The following is a 20,677-nucleotide window of genomic DNA, read 5'->3' on the forward strand; positions in this document are numbered from 1 at the left end:
CGACCAAATAATAATATTTCTTTGACTTGTGAAAGGCTGCAATTTTTCAGGCTCAGAATGAGACTACATACGCTTCAAGCGAATCGCCTTTGTAAGATCTACTTTCTAAGCTGTTTATTTTAAAGCGATTTTTGCTTACTTTTACTTTTCATCATTATAGCCGGCATGTTACGGTATTTGTACTGTAACATGCCATACAGAAGCGCAGATCCGACTTTGCTTTATGATTAGGATGTTGTGTTTTTTTAATGAGCGAATTTGTTTTATTGACTGTACATCTTATCATTTATGAAAAGCAGCTTTTATTGAGCAGCTGGTCGTTGCTAAAGCCTATTTGTATAATAATGTAATTCATAATTTTCGTAATAATACTAACACTGCCACTAAACATCATTTATATAAAAGCTTGTGTTATATGGAATTGTAATATTTGTTGTCAATAAAACAACTCCATGGTTAGTTACAACCTTTTCTTTCTCAAAGCTGCTTATGTAGTCAATAAAAATTATTCAAATAAAACTAAATTTAAAAAAAATCCTTATTTCTAATTGGGTCTAAGAAATTTACGAATACTCAATATATCTCTTGTAAAATAACATTAATCCGGCTCGAAGGATCAATGTTAAAGTGGACGTATTGAGCTTTCTGTGTAAATATACAAAGACTAATTTTAACGACTTATTTATAAAATAAGATTTTAGAAATCGACGAACTTATTACTTTAGATATATTTTAGTGTTGTTGAAACCAAGTTATGTTGAAACCAAGTTATGTTTCGTTTTGTCGAACATTTTTAGAGTAGCTTTAATAGGTTTTATTGTATTACTTTTAGCATTAGATAATGTTTATGAATATTTGTAAAAGTTATAAACGGTGATGGGAGTCTTCAGGTGGCAATTATTTTACTTTTATCTTAATAACAATTTGTTTAAAAAATTTATGCATTTTTTTGTTTAGTGTCATTGCGTATGATCTTGGCAGGAAATTCTGTTTAATTTAATTGATCTGCTTCAGAGGGCTCCCTAATTATTATGTAAACTTTTGCTATTTATTTATTTTTACGTATTAGTTAATCGGGTGAAGTACATACCTTGTATCGAAGCTTTATATTTTTGTCACATTTTGATTAGTTTTAAGGTGTTATGGCACCGTATCTTACTACGCTTGAAAATTTTGTATTATTTCTATAATTATTTTCTATAACCGTTTGGATCAATGATTCGGTAAATATTCTAAAAGAAATCAATAAAAAAAGATACAATATTTTTAAAACAAACATTTAAATTTCAATAATAAATTACTAGTTTAGAGACATCTGACAATAATTATGAAATGAATACATTGTATCGATTCAAACGGTATAAGTTTAACTGCTATGTACATTCTCCTAGTCATTTTTAACGCTTAATTTTCATACAATGCAATAGATTTGTATAAATTATTCATACTGTTCCGACTGCGAAACGATTTAGATTTTTCTCGAAATTGTAAAATAATAATTATTTTTCTATAAACACCGGTACAAATATGGAAATCCGTCGTCTGAGTTGTTGTGAATTAATTATTGAGTCGCGATCGGTTGTTTATTATAAACTTTTACGACTTTGCGTATAAATATCGTTTACAAGGTGATTTGATAAACAGTGCTGTCTTACGATTGACAATTCAATGATGATTGAAAGAGAGAATTGTTCTACTAAACACGCTGAACAACGTTTATAAATAGGGCCGTTAATATTTACAAAAACATAACACTTCACGACATGCTAAATACAGGCAATATGTATTTTCTTTCATAAAATCGTTTCGTAAGTAAATTATTTATTTTCAAACCACGTACAGTCATTACAGGAATTCCATCTGTGTATTGAATTATTCCTCGACTTCTTTAACTTTTAAACAAAGTTAATTTTAAGTTGGGAAACTATTGTTGCTTTAAGTTTTGTTTTTTTTTTTTAATTCTGTTATACATAAGAATACAATTGTAGAAAGATACATAAATATATACTAAATCCGAGCATCGTTTTTATATATCCTGTATTTTTCAAGCTTTTATTTAACTTAATCTATTTGTATGTGTGGATCATTCATCTGATACTTGTAAATTACATTTTATTGGTTTTTGCAATTGGATCAAATAATGTCTTTAATTGCCAAAGATCAGAACAAATTGCTTTCAAACGCTTGCTTAGCTTATCTAGTACAATTGTAAGGTGCACAAATGTATGTAATATTTTTTTTATTTAAAGAGGCAGTGGTCTGTAATCATTGTTGTACGTGATGTGTTGTCGTACTGTTGTCCTTCATAACCTGTGATGTGTACAATCTTGTTATGACTTTATAATTACTTACATTATATAACTTGAAAAATAATTTTATGTAAAATTTGAAAATTTCGAACGTGGTCAACTTTATAATTATGAAATATGTACTGCCAATGGACAATATACGTATTTATTTATTTAAATAGTAATTATAAAGTCACAGTGTTCCAAACTTGCCGTCCTGTCCAATTCATTTAACGCGTTCCCACCTTTTTGTTGTCATTACTTTATTTAGAGCCTGTATTTATTGTGTTTTATAAAACCATTTTAAAAATAATATGCGTTTCATTTTTGGTGTTACAGCCTGTTAATGTCCCACTGCTGGGCTAAGGCTCAGAACTCTCCCTTTTGAGGAGAAGGTTTGGAGCTTATTCCACCACGCTGCTCCAATGCGGGTTGGTAGAAGACACATGTGACATAATTTCAATTTTCAACCTTTGGGTGAAGGACATGAAATAAATAAATAAAGCGGTAAGGAGGTGTACTAATCATCTCAATTTTTTAAATAAATATAAATATATATAATCTATGAATAAGTACTGAAAGAAAATTTTGCAAAGATATGTGAATTTTTAACAATAGAAACGTCGATCTTTGACATTTTTCCCTTGCTGGGCTAAAGTCTGCCATCCATTTGTATAGGTTAGGATTTATTAAACCACACTTGCCTAGCTTGGTAGGTATCTATGTGGTCACGGTAACATGCGAAAGCGATCCCGTGGCGCTCCTCGTTACGACTAAGCGTGCCGCTGGTTTTTTAGTGTGTATTCCGATGTTCGGGGCGCACTCGGTGCCTTGGACACCGGCGAGCCCCACATACCCCCCCACTGTTCCTGTGGGGGAAACGCGTAACGCGTTTTTCCAGCGTTAAAAAAAAAAGAAAAAAAAGGGTATTTGTGAAAACCTTTATTTTCGGCACCTTGGACACCGGTGAGCCCTACATACCCGCGTAAGCGTTATTTGTTAGCGAAACGCGTAAAGCGTTTTTCCAGCGTTAAAAAAAAAACAAAAGAAAAGTTATCTATGTGGTACATTTTCGTCTTACACATGCAGGTTTCTCACGGTGTTTACCTTGAAAGAACGAGATGAATTATAAACACATCAAACTTCATAGACGTCTGCCTAGGTTTCTTAGTGAATGACCTTTTACCAATGTAAACTTGATAATAAATATTTAACAAAGTATATAGACATTGTCTGTATTAATGAAGATCTATATAAGTCAAATTCAGTTTATTCAATTCAGTCAGTACAGTAACAGCCTGTTAATGTCCCACTGCTGGGCTAAGGCCTCCTCTCCCTTTTGAGGAGAAGGTTTGGAGAATATTCCACCATGCTGCTCCAATGCGGGTTGGTAGAATACACATGTGGCAGAATTTCAATGAAATTACACACATACAGATTTCCTCACGATGTTTTCCTTCACCGTCAAGCACGAGATGAATTATAAACAGAAATTAAGCACATGAAAATTCAGAGGTGCTTACCCGGGTTAGAACCCAAGATCATCGGTTAAGATTCACGCGTTCTGACCACTAGGCCGTCTCGGCTTTTTAGTAGGCAATTCAGTCACTTTAAATAAAAACAAAATCTCTTCCAAAAATCCCGTATAATTGATATATGATACAATAGTAACTTAATCAGTGGAATCAATATCATGCTGAAAACAGTCTTCGCTAACTAAATTACCTTCGGTTGAATCTCAACCGAACCTTACATCATATCAAAATGTATTATGCTTATATAATAAACTTGTATAACTTTCTCCAACAGAGACGAGTCACATTAAAGCCATATCCTTACAATATAAAAGCGATAATAAAAAATAGTACAATGACTACTATAAGGCTATTGTAACATTTCATGGCACTTTTTTATTTGGTACCTTACATTGTAAATTTTATCACATTCTCACTGTACTATAATTTATTATATTATTATTGAATATTTATATACAATTTTAACATTTTTTCATTTCACTAGTCCACATACTTAACTAATCTTTTTCATTCTACAAAAATGAACATTGCCCATTTGAGGATCGGACACTTCTGAGGAGTGAGGCATTAGTCTCTGTAAAGCTAGGGGCAAATACGAATACGAATTATATTTGTGATTGTTTTACTGTCGTATAAATGTGACCCTATCTTTTAAAATATCACCAATACCCTCAAGTGCCTCCGAACCTCCCAGGCTTCAGGTGGCAAACAAACAAGTTACAATCTTTCAATCCTTTTCATTTCATCAACTCATATTATTCTTAACATATTTAGAATAACTTCAAATAAATTATTACTTCAATGTATTTCTAATTATGAATATTTAGTAGTTGTAGATTATATAATTTAATTTACTGCATTTTTTTCCAAAATTAAAGTCTCGATATCCAAATACCTTCCATCCAGGCCTACAAAAAATGTATTTTCACATTATTTTTTTTCTATTTACCAATATGAACTGTAACAAGTATGCAATACACAAAAACATATTTTAATATAATATATCCCAAAGCAGTTAAAGCTATGTCAAATTAGATCCGCAAAATCATTTTATAATAGAATTTGGTTTACTTAGCAACTGTCGACGTATTACAGGAACCTTCATTTATAACTAAAATAAAAGAAAATATAACAAACTTAAATTTAGTTATTCACATGAAAATCTATTAATGCTTGTAAAACTCTAAGCAGTCATAGTCTTAACAAAATGTGGGTAGCCATTCTTTTACTTATAAATGTTACTTAGGGGGGGGGGGGGGGGACGGGTTAAACACTAAAAAAACTCAAATGACAAATCAATGATGACTTATAGAGAGAAAATGTTTTACCAAACATCCGCTGCGCATACAAAGTTTACAAGTAATTTATCAAATTCGAAAAAATAATAATATCATCAAATATTAGGCGTATTTGTAAATGTATTCGCGCCAAATCATAGACATATATAATTATAAACCTTACACAGATACAAAATATACGGTAAATAATATCATTATTAATTAATTGCTTTAAAGTAAATAATTATTAATTTGTTTATTTTTTAAGGGATAGTCCCTTCATCGTCATCATAGATATAACAAGATTCGATTTTTAAAACACATTACTCTTAAACTAAAAAACTGGTTCACATTTAGTATTCGATCTATATTATTTTTACTAATAGACAAAAAAATTCTGCTTATGTTATTACATACAATCAATCCTGATTCTCTTACACGCAAACAGATTTGGACAAATTGTAATAAGGTTAATGAGTGACGTGTAATCATCAATGCCGATTACAAATTAACTTTGATTGATTGATGAGGGCGCGCGGGGATGCTCTGGTGCACTTGACTCATTCACTCACTGAACTTTTTTGATTACTTTCGTTATACAGTAACCGTGATTGCTGATTATATATTGTAATCGTAATCATTAATCTGATTGCATTTTGCCCAAGTCTGCACGCAAATTATAAACAAATTAACAGGACTTGCTATCCTCTAATATTTAAATCTTTGTTTCACGTGTGAGAAAGAGATATAAGCAATACTTTTAGTCCTGTTAAATTATATTTTGGATCAGATGGTGTATAAATGAATCAGCACCAATAATAACTAACTACAAATATAAGGAGACTGTTTTAAGACTTTGAAAGCCATTTTGTTTGTCACATTTTTATATGTATATACCTAAAAAAAGAAGTTAATTTTAATAATATTATTGTTTGTATACGGAACATATTTATACACAAATCCAAATATTAAATTTTGTTTATCTAAATAATTTAAATTCAAATAAATTTATAAATATAAAACTTAACTAGACTTTATAAAAAAAGTTTTAATTGACAGACAATATTTTAAAACAGTCTCTATAATAATTTAAGCCCTAAAACCTCGCAAGTAAATTAATAATATAAAAAAAAAACGAAAAAATAATTCGCAATAAAAAAATAGAAATTATTATTAATTAAGTAATACAAATTTATGATAGAGATCAATGACTCATACATTCACGAAATATTGCAGAAATACACCTAATTTATGAATAACTATAAAAATAATTATTATTTTACTAAATTTTCATTCTAGAAGTTTATAAAATAAATCATAGAAATTGTCCTTTTAGCATTAAAAAAAAAATCTCAATAGAGATACATAATGTCTTTGTCATTAATTCAAATATTGTGATCGCTAAAAATAACGCCGCTGTCTCTACTGACTGCAGTTACGCAATAAAAAAAATTACAGTCGAATCGATAACCTCTTTTCTTTTCTTTCGAAGTCTGCTAATAACTAAGCACCATTTTGTTTTGTTTCATAAAACCTAATTTTATTCTAACAAGCCAATTACACGAAGTTCAACCTTATTGTCGTATACGTAAGATCAAAAACTAACCTAAACAAATCTAAATATATCAATAAAATTGACGTTTAAATATTTACCTAAAACAATTTCGCGCTAAATAAAGAGATTAAAAATATGAAAAATAAAACTCAACAATTGCCATAATATAGCAACGTAAAACTATATCTTTTTAAAATATGGCAGTGCTTATTTATAATTTAAAAAAATAATAATAACGTTTAGAAATCGTTTACAATTTCGTTCTCATTTTGAATTTTATTAATTTGTGTAAACTTCACCGTATTGACGTGGTAGTCAATTTCGGAATAAGTTTGAAGTGTGTCAAATAAGGTTATACATTTTTGTTACGTATACGATCTGCGCGAACGTCACTCGATACGAACCAACATTGAAAATATATTAATAAATTTTGTATATCATAACTTTTAAACGTATCTCAGTGTTCGATTGCAGTACTTTTTTCTTTTTGGTCACGAAAAAATTTTGACAAACGTTGCTTTTGGATGTCGTTGTACGACTTGTTCGTAATTCTGACTTCGTCTAGAAGCTTCTGGACCGCACTGTTCTTGGGTGAGACTTTGTCTGCGTGCTTGAGGTCCTCGAGCGCGAGTTCATAGTTCTTGAGCGCGAAATTCGCTTGACCTCGGCGGTACAACGCTTTCTCGTTGCCAGGATCTATGTGCAGCACCTAAACACATACGTTCAGCATAAATATACGAGGTCTAGACAAAGTGCAATCCACAAAAACCTTCAAGGCAATTTGGAACTTCGCTAGTGCCTAAAACAATCAGGTTCTGCAGATGACTCAAGGATGTTTAAAAATATCCTTGAGGTTAGTCGTCAAATATTAAATAAAAAAATGTTACATACCTCAGAACAGGTTCTGATACAGGATCGATAGTCCTGCAGCCTAGCGTAGCAAGCGGCAAGGTTTAGATTGCACTTTATGGTGTACGTTTTTATATCTTCATGATCTAAAAATAAAATATTTTATGATAAAAATAGACTTTTTTTAAGATTTAAATATCTATCAACATGCATGATCCTCTAGGATATCTCAACTCACTGATTAATATAGATATAATCCGCGCATTATCAGAATGTGAACCTCGACAAAGTGTAAAATTATATACACAGTACTCGAGAGAAGGAGTGCTAGCAAAGAAGTTCTGAACAGTAATAACTAATATCCGATTTTAACAAAGTCACAAGGAGGTTATGATTTTAGCAGATTGTGGATTGCACCGACGCCCATAGACATTGGCATTGGAAGAAATGTTAACCATCGCTTACAGCACCAATGCGCCACCGACCTTGGGAACTAAGATGTTATGTCCCTTGTGTCTGTAATTTCACCGGCTCACTCGCCCTTTAAACTGGAACACAACGATACCAAGTACTGCTGTTTTGCGGTAGAATATCTGACGAGTGGGTGGTACCTACCCAGACTTACACAAAGTGCTACCACTAGTGTGTGAGAATAGACTCCACGATGTACTCACACGGGCCGAGGCGGCCGGCGGCGCGCGCGATGTACCGCAGACACTTGTGGTACTTGCGCGCCGCGCCGCGCACGCGCTGCGCCGCGAACTGCGCGTTGCCGCTCTCCTTCAACGCATGGATGCCGTGCATCAGCTCCTCCGTCTGCGCCACGGGTTGAACAAGTGTTAACGATTGTTAATATTTCTCACAGCGCCAGTATAAAGGCAATGGTGCCTATTTACCGTAAGACGGCCCGGCCCTTAGACAGTTTGCCTACCAATTTTAAATAATTTTTAATAAATCAAAGTAGAGATGGCCCAGTGGTAAGAACGCGTGAATCTTAACCGATGAACGTGGGTTCAAACCCGGGCGAGCACCTCTGAATTTACATGTGCTTAATTTCTGTTTAAAATTTATCTCGTGCTTTTCGGTGAAGGAAAACATCGTGAGGAAACCTGCATGTGTCTAATTTCATCGAAATTCTGCTACATGTGTATTCTACCAACCCGCACTGGAGCAGCGTGGTGGAATAAGCTCCAAACCTTCTCCTCAAAAAAGGGAGAGGAGGCCTTAGCCCAGCAGTGGGACATTTACAGGCTGTTACTGTACTGTTACTGTAAATCAAAGTAGATGAAAATAAACTTGTAAAATGATTACATATGGAGATTTACTCTTTTTTAAGTTAATTATACACACACACGCACACTTAGTAACACACATGACTGCAGTTTCTTAGGATACTAGTGTTGAGTTTAATTTAATTAGGAGTGCAACCAAAAATACATAATGAAGAAAGTTTAGTTTTTTATTATCATTAAGATAAAGACGGTAGACGAAGGGCTGAATACTGCTTTTAAGTTTTTCGTTTCCATTACCGTAAGATCAATGCGAAGATCTTCTGGATACTCCGGTAGATGGTCCACAGTGCCATCATTGCAACAAACATTCCAATTGTGGATATCCTGGATTTCTCCACAATCCTCTATTATGCATTCCTAGAACAATACAAAATAAATTATAACACTTAAAACTTACCTTAAATAATTTAGTATAATTCAATTGGTATCCTTATATTAAATAGTTATTTCAAATATTTGTTCTGTTATATTTATTATGATTTAAAACATCAAAACTTCTTACCACCCTCGGTCGACCATCATCAGCCATCTGCTGTATCTCAGCAACTATTCCAAGTCCTGCCAGAACTCTTCCGAATACCACATTAGTTTCATCGAGTTGTGGACAGGGGACGGTCGTCACGCAGAACTGTGATCCATTAGTATTCGGGCCCGCATTTGCCATACTAAGCACGCCCGCTTCGTGCTGTTCAAAAAAAATTCATTAAAATATACATAGATATAATTAACAAAAACTCGGCGGTATATATCACTTACACAAAATTAAACATAATAATGTCATGTGATGACTTTTACTTGGTTGTTTTAAATGTATATTATACAAAAGTATTATATACTATTAATAATTTTAGCAATGAGAACGAAAAAAAAAAACTAAAATTCGTAAACCACTGCTTTATCTGATAATTTTGAGTTATCAGCCGAGTCACAAATAAAACTGTACATATGGATTTTAGAAGTAAAAGTTAAGCTAATCTGTGAGCCAGTTCACAGTGAGTTGATCTGCAGCTTAAACATATTAGATTGTGAGTTATAAATGTCTACATAAGTCTCTGGTTCTTTTGAAGAATATGACATTTGCCTCTGGAGTTATAACACTTTAAGAGTTATTGCATTATACTAATAACGATAATAAGGTAAGTTTTGATTTTTTGTTCTTTCGGGATTCACACAATAACTATAAAACAGATTGTACATTATTAATATTTTCGTAAAAAGATCCCAGTTATACAATGTTGCTGTGTAAAAAAAAAATCTTCTACTTGACATTTTTTACCGTAAGTGTAAAATTTTCATCCTCAAATGTCGGACCATATATGCTCTCACCGCTGGTCCCATCGCCATTAATTATGTCCCCACCTTGGACCATGAACTGCGAAATGGCTGAAATATTTGTTTTCAAAAATTAGACTCATCAATTTTAATAATCAATTGCAGATATGATAACGCAATATGCAGATATATACACACCAAACCTTGCCATTCGGTGTGTATTGTTATAGAAAGAGGAAAAGGGTGATGTTAAAGTCCTGAATTATATTTATATAATGTATATTATAAGTAACAATTATATATAAAAGAATACACTGATAAACTCTGTACTGAATGTTAACATTAGAAGTAAAATACACCATTGTATGTTAATTGGCTAAAACTTACAATTACTTTATTTGCATATTAATAAAAAAAAAATGGATAAAAATATACACACAGAAATACAATTGAATAAAAACCAACAATCACAAAGAATGAAATTAAGAAACGCTAATAACATAAAACTATCAAAACCTCGTACCATTAACTATGAGAAGAAAAATATTATGTTCGACGGAGCAAAACGATTTAATAATTTACCAAAAAATATTAAGGAAGCAAAAAGTATGTGTCAGTTTTAAAAGACTATTAAATATATATATATATATATATATATATAATATTGTTAATGTTCAAAGCAATACAAAATAACACAAAAACATAATATGAAACAAACTGTATTATAATGTAAAATAATTTATTAAAGTTAATAGTATAAAAAGTAGCAATAAAAAATAAATAATAATAAATATTAATAATAAATTCTCACTTCACTCTTACAATGTAAATAATCCATGATGTAATTAATCCATGTATTTGCGATAAGACGAGTCTATCGAAAATAATACAAGGTTTTCACAAATACCCTTTTTTTTCTTTTTTTTTTTAACGCTGGAAAAACGCGTTACGCTTTTCCCCCACGGGAACAATGGGGGGGGGTATGTGGGGCTCGCCGGTGTCCAAGGCACCGAGTGCGCCCCGAACATCGGAATACCCACTAAAAAACCAGCGGTACCCGGTAGCCTTTCCGTCTTGACGAGGAGCGCCACGGGATCGCTTTCGCATGCTACCATGACGCAAGAAATACACAGCCGGTAGGATCCGAACCTACGCTCCCAGAGGGAATCTGATTTCGAGTCAGACGCCTTAACCACTCGGCCACGACTGCTTCACAAATACCCTCTTCGAAATTTTATTTTTCTATCATTTAATAATATCATGTATACATAATACTTTACCGCGCCGCTGGGCAATTGTTGTAGTAATATTATGTTCTCATGTTAGTGAATGTGTTTCTTGATGAGAATAAAGTTTCTTTAACCCCAAGTTATCGTCTACAGTGCTCCTTCCCTTTTTTTGACATAGATCCCATCCCCACACACTTACAATACATTAGTTACTTTTTATTCAAAAACCAAAATATTCAGTAGATATAATTTATATGGCAGAACAATGTTTGCCGGGTCAGCTAGTTTTAATATAAATATCTAATATTTATTTATTTAAGAAGTAACAATTATAATTTATCATTTAAAAATTCTTTAGCTTTTTTAGCAGCTTTTATACAATTAGACTAAAATGAAGACTTCTTTTAGGCACAAAATATTTTAAATATAGACATTTAATCACAATTTGAATAAAAAAACAATTTTAATCATCCCTTAGTGATTTGCGCTTCTATGTATTATGTCAACAGCCTAATAACTTTATAAACACAAAGTATATATTATAAATTTATCCCTAACTATTTTAGTTAATTTACAACTTTGTTTTCATAAGATCAAATACACTAGTCATAAACATACAACATAAAAAGAATTACAAATTAAATTGGATAAACAATGTTGAGTAAAATTAACATAGTTTTATGCTATTGATAAACATTTATGTATATATATAATACTACCTCCCTTACTAGTTACAATGAGAATTTTTTTGTTTGGATATACATATATATATAACCTAAGCTATTCAGAAATTCAAATAGATATACAGTATACAGTACAGTAACAGCCTGTTAATGTCCCACTGATGGGCTAAGGCCTCCTCTCCCTTTTTGAGGAGAAGGTTTTAGAGCTTATTCCACCACGCTGCTCCAATGCGGGTTGGTAGAATACACATGTGACATAATTTCAATGAAATTAGACACATGCAGGTTTCCTCACGATGTTTTCCTTCACCGTCAAGCACAAGATGAATTTTAATCACAAATTAAGCACATGAAAATTCAGTGGTGCTTACCCGGGTTTGAACCCACGATCATCGGTTAAGATTCACGCGTTCTAACCACTAGGCCATCTCGGCTTTTAATAGATATAGCTTATCAAAATCAGTCCCCATATATTAGTTCAGTGCCATACAACCTTACTGAAGAATTACATAAACATAATATATGTATAAAATAATTTTTACCTTTGTGAAATCGAACTCCTTTGAAATGCAAAGGTTTACCGAAGACTCCGACACCTTTCTCACCCGTACAGAGAGCTCGGAAGTTCTCTGCTGTCTTAGGCACAACATCACGTCTTAGTTCTATAACTATTCGTCCAGCTGGAATAAATGTAACAGTTTAAACTAAATAAATTAAATAAGGAAATTTATCTTTGAAAAATTTCAAAAATAGTACCATACTGCTTCACTTTTTATCCATCCAAGATGACTTAAGTAATGTCAGTCTAATCTATTAGGAAGATTGTTATATTTACACATAATTTTTCAAGAGAAATGTGCTACATCTGAAACTACAATGAATACCAAGAAATACTCAAAGAAGTCTTGTAATTGTTTTTAAAAGAAAACTAAGCTCTAGCTCCAATAGATGTTTGATAATATTTAGGAGGGTAGTATATAAAAAACTCACATATTCTGGAAGTTAATGATGTACTTGCTGTACAGTGAAATAACAAAAACTTTAGGCAATTCATTTTTTAACCTATATAACTATTTCAAATTATTAAAATATTATCAAAATAGTCGCATAGCATTTGTTAAACTTTTTTGTATGAGATTATTAGAAATATAGTAAATGAGAAATATGGCTGAAGATCGATAAATGCATTCTGTTGCAACTTGCTCAGCCTTGGCCCACTAAACTGAATATGAAGTTTAGCATTAAATTAAGAATAATCATAAATAAATCATGCCTTGCACAAATACTAACAAACTACCTAAAGTTTGTGTACAAATATAAAGTGAACTTGTGATTAAAAAATAAATTCAATCCTTAACTAACCTTTCTCGCCATCGATTAAAATATCTAAAAATACCAAAGGGTTCCTTTGTTTTAGCTGGTGTCTCGTTACCATTATCTTCGATATATCACAGTACCCGTGCCATTTATAAGAAAAAACGTGAACACACTTTAAACAGCACAATAATTGACATTATAATGGTTGGTTAATCTCATAAGCCGTTAAGACTTCTAAATTCTAACTAAACAAAAACAAAGTAAAAAAGAATGAACTCGACGCCCGACCTACCCCAAACAGACATGGAACAAGGAGGTACGTAAGTCAAAAATCACAAGAATGTCAAATTATACTAACAGTCTCACAGGTATACAGATTAAATTTATTAGACTGTAACCCAAGCTACGTCTACAAATTTCTATAATATTAAAACCTCAATAATGATTAAATATTGATAATATTTATGCATAGATAATATTTAATAATAGGCAAAACTAAAAAGTATATCATACGCAACTGTTTTTTATTTAATTTTTTAAATAAAATCATCAACATTACAGAATCAGAATTAAAAGAATATAATTTTTCAATAACCGAATTGTAATAATATTAGACATATCAACTACAAAATAATGTTGTTATAAATTTAAATGAGTAATTCACAAATACAATAAATTCTGAGACTGTGTTTTTAAGCATTGAGTAAATAATATTATCTATAACTCTTAAGAAGCTGTTACTACTATTTATTATAGTATGTAGACAGTAAAATATTTTATAATTATAAAATAATCCTAATTCTTCGCTAGGATTAATAGTGTTCGGTTTTGCGATTAAATTTGGCCAAATGCGCAACTCACAACTTACTACTTCATACTTTATACTTTGTAGTCATGAGCCGTCAAGTTGTCAAACAGAGTTGCGTCATCGCTGTCATGTAGATTTGCAATGATTTGTTGCAGTCGGATAGCTATGTTTTTCAATTAGTGAAAAATCTAAATTTAGTAAGTACTACACTTTTATATCCATACTGTCATTTATAAAGATAATTTTTCTCAAACATCCATTTTATTTTTTGAATAGTTCCAAAGTTACATAGAAACAGGTTTTTATTGAATTTAACATAAATTCGTAGATTAAAGATAAATGTATAATTTCAGCTACCAAGATGTCTTCGTCAGCAATTTATATATTGGACGTGAAAGGGAAAGTTCTCATTTCGAGGAACTACCGGGGCGATGTGGACATGGGTGTGATAGATAAGTTTATGCCCCTTCTGATGGAAAAGGAGGAAGAGAGCATGTTGACGCCATTGCTGCAGACTAGTGACTGCACCTTTGCATATATTAAAACGAATAACTTGTATATTGTATCAACAACAAAGAAGAATGCAAACATAGCTCTGGTATTTGTATTTCTATACAAGATAGTTGAGGTAATGACTGAGTATTTTAAAGAGCTTGAAGAAGAGAGTATCCGGGATAATTTCGTTGTTATTTACGAGTTGCTCGATGAATTATTAGATTTTGGCTATCCTCAAACTACTGATAGCAAAATCCTTCAGGAATATATAACACAGGAGGGTCATAAGTTAGAAATGCAGCCTCGCATCCCTATAGCAGTCACCAATGCTGTTTCCTGGAGGTCTGAAGGTATTAAGTACAGGAAAAATGAAGTATTTTTAGATGTTATTGAATCTGTTAATTTACTGGCTAATTCGAATGGTAATGTTCTAAGAAGTGAAATAGTTGGTGCTATTAAAATGAGGGTTTATTTATCTGGCATGCCAGAACTAAGACTCGGCCTGAATGATAAAGTACTCTTTGAGAGCACTGGCAGGGGGAAATCAAAGTCTGTTGAGTTGGAAGATGTTAAATTTCATCAGTGCGTTAGATTGTCACGTTTTGAAAATGATAGAACCATTTCATTCATTCCACCAGATGGTGAGTTTGAATTGATGTCATATAGATTAAATACACATGTAAAGCCGTTAATTTGGATTGAATCTGTTATTGAACGTCATGCGCACTCCAGAGTGGAGTATATGATAAAGGCTAAGTCCCAGTTCAAGAGGCGCTCCACGGCTAACAATGTTGAAATAATAATCCCGGTGCCGGCTGATGCTGATTCTCCAAAATTTAAAACTACAATTGGAAGTGTTAAATATACTCCAGAGCAGAATGCTATAACTTGGTCTATTAAATCATTTCCTGGAGGTAAGGAGTACTTAATGAGAGCTCACTTTGGTTTGCCATCAGTTGAATGTGAAGACACCGATGGTAAACCACCTATCCAAGTTAAATTTGAAATACCTTACTTCACAACATCTGGTATCCAAGTCCGTTATCTGAAAATCATTGAAAAGAGTGGTTATCAAGCTTTGCCATGGGTTCGATACATCACTCAGAATGGAGATTATCAATTAAGAACTAACTAAGAAAACTAAGTCCGTTTTTGTTACATTCCTCTATATATAAGTTGCACCTAGTATGTAATCATAATCAATATTGTATTTGCAATTTTAACTAAATTGTATTTTAGAAGTATTATTGTGTAAGAATTATTTGACCCTATAATAAAATGTTAACAAAGTTAGTTACTTTATTTACTCGGAATTCATAAACCTTATCTTTCCTTGATAATCATATACAACAATAATGATTGATAGTAAATTTTATATTACTTTTCTTAGTAAAACATTTACATAAAGTAGTGAAATTTGATAGAGAAGTTCTACTTCATTGAACACAAGTTGGATATAGTAAAAAAACTTAGTGTAGCAGGCTCTCTGAGTAAGTGTTCTTTGGGGGTACTTGTGTAATGAAATGATGCCCTACATAGTGAAAGTGAAAAGGCTCAGAATAACTAACTTTATAAGACATATATCAATAAAAAAAACTTATAAAAATAATGAAAAACAAAGGGCTGCAGTTACGTTTCTTCAGTCCATATACTTACAAATATTACACCAAGTAGGTAAAGGACAAATAGCTTTGTAAACACAGTATTGATTTATCATTATTAATTTGTACAGTTTGCTATTTTTCTCTTTTCATGTTATTGGACTATTGTTCGTTACATGTTTGCAGCGAAAAGCTTTATTAAATTATTAAAAATAATTAAAGCGCAACTAAACTAGATTTATTAAACAAAATCCAACTAATAAGAAGCAATATGTCAAATTTAAATTATACGACTCGCACTGAAGGGCAAACGAAGATTAATACAAACATATGGACTGTACCAAATTTTGTCAATTTACTTGAAAATAAAACGGCGAGAGAGTTTCGAACCGAGAAACCAAAAGATCCATGCGCAGATTCTTCAGATCTTCACGATTTCACTTGAAGATGCAATTTTTAGGACGAGACAATGATATAATTGAAATCTGTTACTTATCGCCTAACCCAGTTTTTTTGAAATCAATACTAACTATTTGCTTAAAAAGATTTGAAGAGCGTTCAATAGTTATAAAGGAGTATAACGCAGTTCAGGCTAACAAATGGCAATATTTAGCTACATTATTCAAAAGAGATATTGCGGGTTTTGATGGTCGTGACATATTTCTTTTAAGTGACGGTAGCCTCAGATTGAAATTTCAATTTATTGTGACAAATGATATTAAAGTCGACCATTCTAATGTTCCTGAAGCTCAACTGAGTAATGACTTTGAGAATCTGTTAAATAATGGTTTGTTCTCTGATATCACAATGAAATCTGCAGATCGGAATGAATACAAAGTCCACAAGGCAGTACTCGCTAGTAGGAGTGTGGTTTTGAAGGCTCACTTTGAACACAACACTACAGAGTGCCACACAAATATTGCAGAATCTCCACTAGAGGCTGAAGTACTTACGGAAGTTTTGACATTTATATACAGTGATAAGGCTCCAAGAGTTGAACATATACCTGAAAAATTGCTGAGAGCTGCTGATTTCTATGAACTAAGTAGATTAAAAAGCTTGTGTGAGGAAGCATTACATAAAAAATTAACAGTAGAGAATGCTATTGAAACTTTACAGCTGGCAGATTTGCACTCAGCTAAAATTCTAAAACAATTGACTTTGGAATTCATAAAGGATGGCTAAGCTAAGCTCATTACTAAGACAGAGGGATGGGCCAAACTGAAATCAGTTGAGTTAATAAAAACTATTTATGATTATATTATGACGGATGATGTAGAAGCCGATATTAAATACTTTTGACTTATTACATAATAATTAGTAAGTAATCATACCTGTACAATATATTACACTTCTTAAATTATGTTTATATTTAAATCCTATGCTTTAGAAAAATTATCTCTTGAATTAATAAAATATTTAAAAATGTAATTTGTTTTTTTTAATATGTAAGTAAAATAAACATAAGCTACCCATACTGCTTGTTTTTTTTTTAAAAAGTTACCTAATTCAATAAATGCTTAAGGTCTTATTAAGTGTAACTATAAAATATTTTAAAAAATTGATCAAAAAGAACAAATAAATTCCTATTTTATTATTCTTATAATTATTTTAAATAAAATAAAATCCATTGTCACTATACAGCTATACAGAGTCCAAACACAGCATTAAAAAGGTAATTAAAAGAAACTGACAGAGTAGTGTATATTTATTTATTTGCTACTATTTTCTATCTCACTATTGCTATCACTATCATCACTAGAGTCACTAGAGTCTGTTTCACTGCAATACTGAGTCATCTGAACCCTATTTGTGTTTACAAACAAATTATCCTCACTAAGTGCCTCATCTTGTTTTCTATTGTCATCAAATGCTTTAGGCCACAAATTGTTTTCTTTGTAATATTTTATAGAGTCCTTGTTCATAATTTTTACTATTTCCGCTTTTACTTTGTCTCCCTCTGTTATTGGTTCGACTAGGATGTAGCTTCCACGTTTTACCCATATATTTTTTCGAAACTTAGTAGGCATTGATACTAAATATTCTTCACCGGTAGGAGTAGTGACCTGTAGTAAATGGGATTGAATCAAATTAAAAAGAATCAATACATAATGAAATAAAAGTGATAAGGTTTGTTTGTAATATACCTCATGAAGATTGTTTCCTCTACTTTTCAAAACTTTGACAATACTTTGATTTGGTTTCGGCAACTCATAATCGTCCCACAAAGCTTCATTCATTACATGCTTCCTTTTCGTTACTTTCGACATATTTAATACAATTTTTTAATATATAAATAATATAATCAACGTAGAAATATAAATTATAAACGGGTCTTGTTAACTATTAAACCTAACTTCATACTTCATAGTTAATAAATGTCATTGTCATTTTTGACATGTAATATCAACATTGACAATTTTTTTATTAGCATTTCACAGTCATGGAGGTTTATTTTTCAACCTATAAATATGATAAAACACATTTAAAAAGAAACAAAATAATGGTATTATTAATTTTATTTACACTTTTCAAGAACATCAAAAATAGTTAGCGATTCTCCATCTGGTATTCCATAATCCTTTTCCAAGCCATGGGGATTTGAAGGTGTGGTACAACATAGATTAGCTTCTTTTCTTTTAACAATTCTTCTTGATCTTTTACATAATTACCCAGCGCGAAACAGGAAACATACATGAACTTGGCTTCGTGTTTACAATAAAGGCTAGTACAGCCACCACAGCGCTAGTAGAGCGCTCTCAATGGTCCATTGTAGATACTCAGATTTAGATTCCACAGTTAACTATATATGTTAATGTAATTTGTATATTATACTCTTTACAATGGTAGTGTAGACCGCTAAAGCTTTTATCATCAGATTACTATTAGTAAATAAAAAAAAATACCTTTGAGAACAAAATGCTCGTGTGAAGAGATTAGTTATCTGTAGAGCTAAAGCTGTTTCATATCTGTGTTCGTCGAGTACTAAATATCTCACTTCGTCGTGAAAACTTAAACAGAATCTGTAAAACATTTATGTACTCAAGTTTATATATTATATATTATAATAATTTTATTATATTTAGTAATGATAAAATATATTATATTTAGTAATGATATATTTAAAAATATTAAGTAGTATTTGTATCGCCCATGCCTAATACAAATCGTATATAGATGCAATATCTATATATCGGTACAAAATCTAATATCTAGATATCGAGGCGCACGCACAGTATTTATAATATTCGGATATCCAACGATATCGGTCTTGTATACTCTGCATACGGTATATCCGATATCGAATATCGTTGTAAATTTGTAAATATCAATTGTCAAACGAGTAGGCGCGAACGCGAGTAGGATTGTTAGTAAAATATAGATATGTCGAACTTATTATTTAGAAATATCTATATTTAGTACTATTTATTATTATTATGTTATTTATGTTTATTATAATTATGTAATATTTTTGAACGACATATCGATAGTTTATATTGAAGTATAAATATTAAATTTTTTTTAATAAGTTTTTATTAGAATTAATCTTTTAGTGTCTAATAATCGCAGTAGTCGAGGCGCCGAACTTATAATCCAACAAGTATTTTACAAATCTCACTGAAAAATATTGGTACACATAATTGTCTTATTTAAATTAAAAAGTTTGGAAATTATAGTACAATAATTGCGTCACAGCTATTTTTGAGTATATTTGTAATATGGTTTTTTATTATGTGACGTCTGGTAACACTATCACCTAGCTCAATAACAAATAGCTTCTTACATTTGTTTACTTCGTCCTGTTCTGGCTCTGAGCGAGATATAAAAGAGTGATATATATCTTAGAGCAGAAAGATTTATATCTCTTTTTTCTTCTTAATGATATAGTTTGCGCAAGTCTAATATTTAATAATTACATATTTCTATATTGTATTTGATTTAATAAAAATATAATCGGTTTCAGAACAATTCATAAATACGACTCACGTTTAGGTTATCTGTTGATATTTTTTGAAATATCGGATATTCGATATCTATGTAGACAGAGAAACAAAGTTTAGTTTCTCTGTCTACGGATATCTAGATATTTTAACCATTAAAGATATTATGATATTTTTATTGGTATCGGTTGTTTGACCTTGGGTGTCATTTTAGAAATTGCTATTATTTTTATGATCTATTTTATTTTCGTTTTATGTTTTCGCGGTCGCGTTGTTAGCTTTGTAATTTAATAACTCGCTTTTTTTTCTAAATTTTAGGTGTTTTTCGTAACTAATGTATTTTTTCTTGTTTAGGTAGATGTATATAATAATTTATGATATGTGTCAAATAATGTACATATTGTATTGAACTTTTCAAGGAAATGTGGTAATTTGGGCTAGTGTTAATATTCATTAAATGTAATTTTAAAAAATGATTTTTTAAAATTACATTTAATTACAAAACACAATGAAGAATTGTCTCGTCCCAATACGA

The 20,677-nt window shown here is 31.3% G+C and overlaps 3 protein-coding genes, 1 non-coding gene and 1 pseudogene across 4 annotated transcripts; 2 read left to right on the forward strand and 3 right to left on the reverse strand.

The window, feature by feature from the left end:
* Positions 1-3,916: 3,916 nt before the first annotated feature.
* LOC126776853 (peptidyl-prolyl cis-trans isomerase D) lies at positions 3,917-13,642 on the reverse strand. The gene is made up of 8 exons (XM_050499694.1): positions 13,343-13,642; positions 12,523-12,660; positions 10,073-10,179; positions 9,299-9,481; positions 9,034-9,153; positions 8,179-8,320; positions 7,547-7,650; positions 3,917-7,364 (listed from the first exon to the last, which is right to left on the reverse strand). The coding sequence occupies exons 1-8, from the start codon at positions 13,413-13,415 to the stop codon at positions 7,113-7,115; spliced, it is 1,119 nt and encodes a 372-aa protein (XP_050355651.1). The 5' UTR covers positions 13,416-13,642; the 3' UTR covers positions 3,917-7,112.
* Positions 11,197-11,278, reverse strand: Trnas-cga (transfer RNA serine (anticodon CGA)). Its single transcript has one exon. It is a non-coding gene; the product is annotated as a tRNA-Ser (tRNA).
* A 558-nt stretch (positions 13,643-14,200) lies between the features above and the next one.
* LOC126776837 (AP-1 complex subunit mu-1) lies at positions 14,201-15,893 on the forward strand. The gene is made up of 2 exons (XM_050499676.1): positions 14,201-14,302; positions 14,459-15,893. The coding sequence occupies exon 2, from the start codon at positions 14,467-14,469 to the stop codon at positions 15,733-15,735; it is 1,269 nt and encodes a 422-aa protein (XP_050355633.1). The 5' UTR covers positions 14,201-14,302; positions 14,459-14,466; the 3' UTR covers positions 15,736-15,893.
* A 177-nt stretch (positions 15,894-16,070) lies between these two features.
* On the forward strand, positions 16,071-17,536 carry LOC126776857 (speckle-type POZ protein-like; annotated as a pseudogene).
* A 358-nt stretch (positions 17,537-17,894) lies between these two features.
* On the reverse strand, positions 17,895-18,552 carry LOC126776923 (probable RNA-binding protein EIF1AD). The gene is made up of 2 exons (XM_050499790.1): positions 18,349-18,552; positions 17,895-18,267 (listed from the first exon to the last, which is right to left on the reverse strand). Exons 1-2 carry the CDS (start codon positions 18,469-18,471, stop codon positions 17,914-17,916), a joined length of 477 nt encoding a protein of 158 aa, XP_050355747.1. The 5' UTR covers positions 18,472-18,552; the 3' UTR covers positions 17,895-17,913.
* Between the last annotated feature and the right edge of the window lie 2,125 nt (positions 18,553-20,677).

Source organism: Nymphalis io, chromosome 21 (assembly GCF_905147045.1).
Source record: "Nymphalis io chromosome 21, ilAglIoxx1.1, whole genome shotgun sequence".
Lineage (NCBI taxonomy): Eukaryota > Metazoa > Arthropoda > Insecta > Lepidoptera > Nymphalidae > Nymphalis > Nymphalis io.

Coding starts and splice junctions, on each gene's coding strand:
- LOC126776837 (XM_050499676.1), top strand. CDS start 14,467: ATGTCTTCGTCAGCAATTTATATATTGGACGTGAAAGGGAAAGTTCTC.
- LOC126776923 (XM_050499790.1), bottom strand. CDS start 18,471: ATGTCGAAAGTAACGAAAAGGAAGCATGTAATGAATGAAGCTTTGTGG. Junction 18,268..18,348: donor GAGGAAACAATCTTCATGAG/GTATATTACAAA, acceptor CATTTACTACAG/GTCACTACTCCTACCGGTGA.
- LOC126776853 (XM_050499694.1), bottom strand. CDS start 13,415: ATGGTAACGAGACACCAGCTAAAACAAAGGAACCCTTTGGTATTTTTA. Junction 9,482..10,072: donor ATGAAAATTTTACACTTACG/GTAAAAAATGTC, acceptor TTTTTTGAACAG/CACGAAGCGGGCGTGCTTAG. Junction 7,651..8,178: donor CGCCGGCCGCCTCGGCCCGT/GTGAGTACATCG, acceptor TTTTATTTTTAG/ATCATGAAGATATAAAAACG.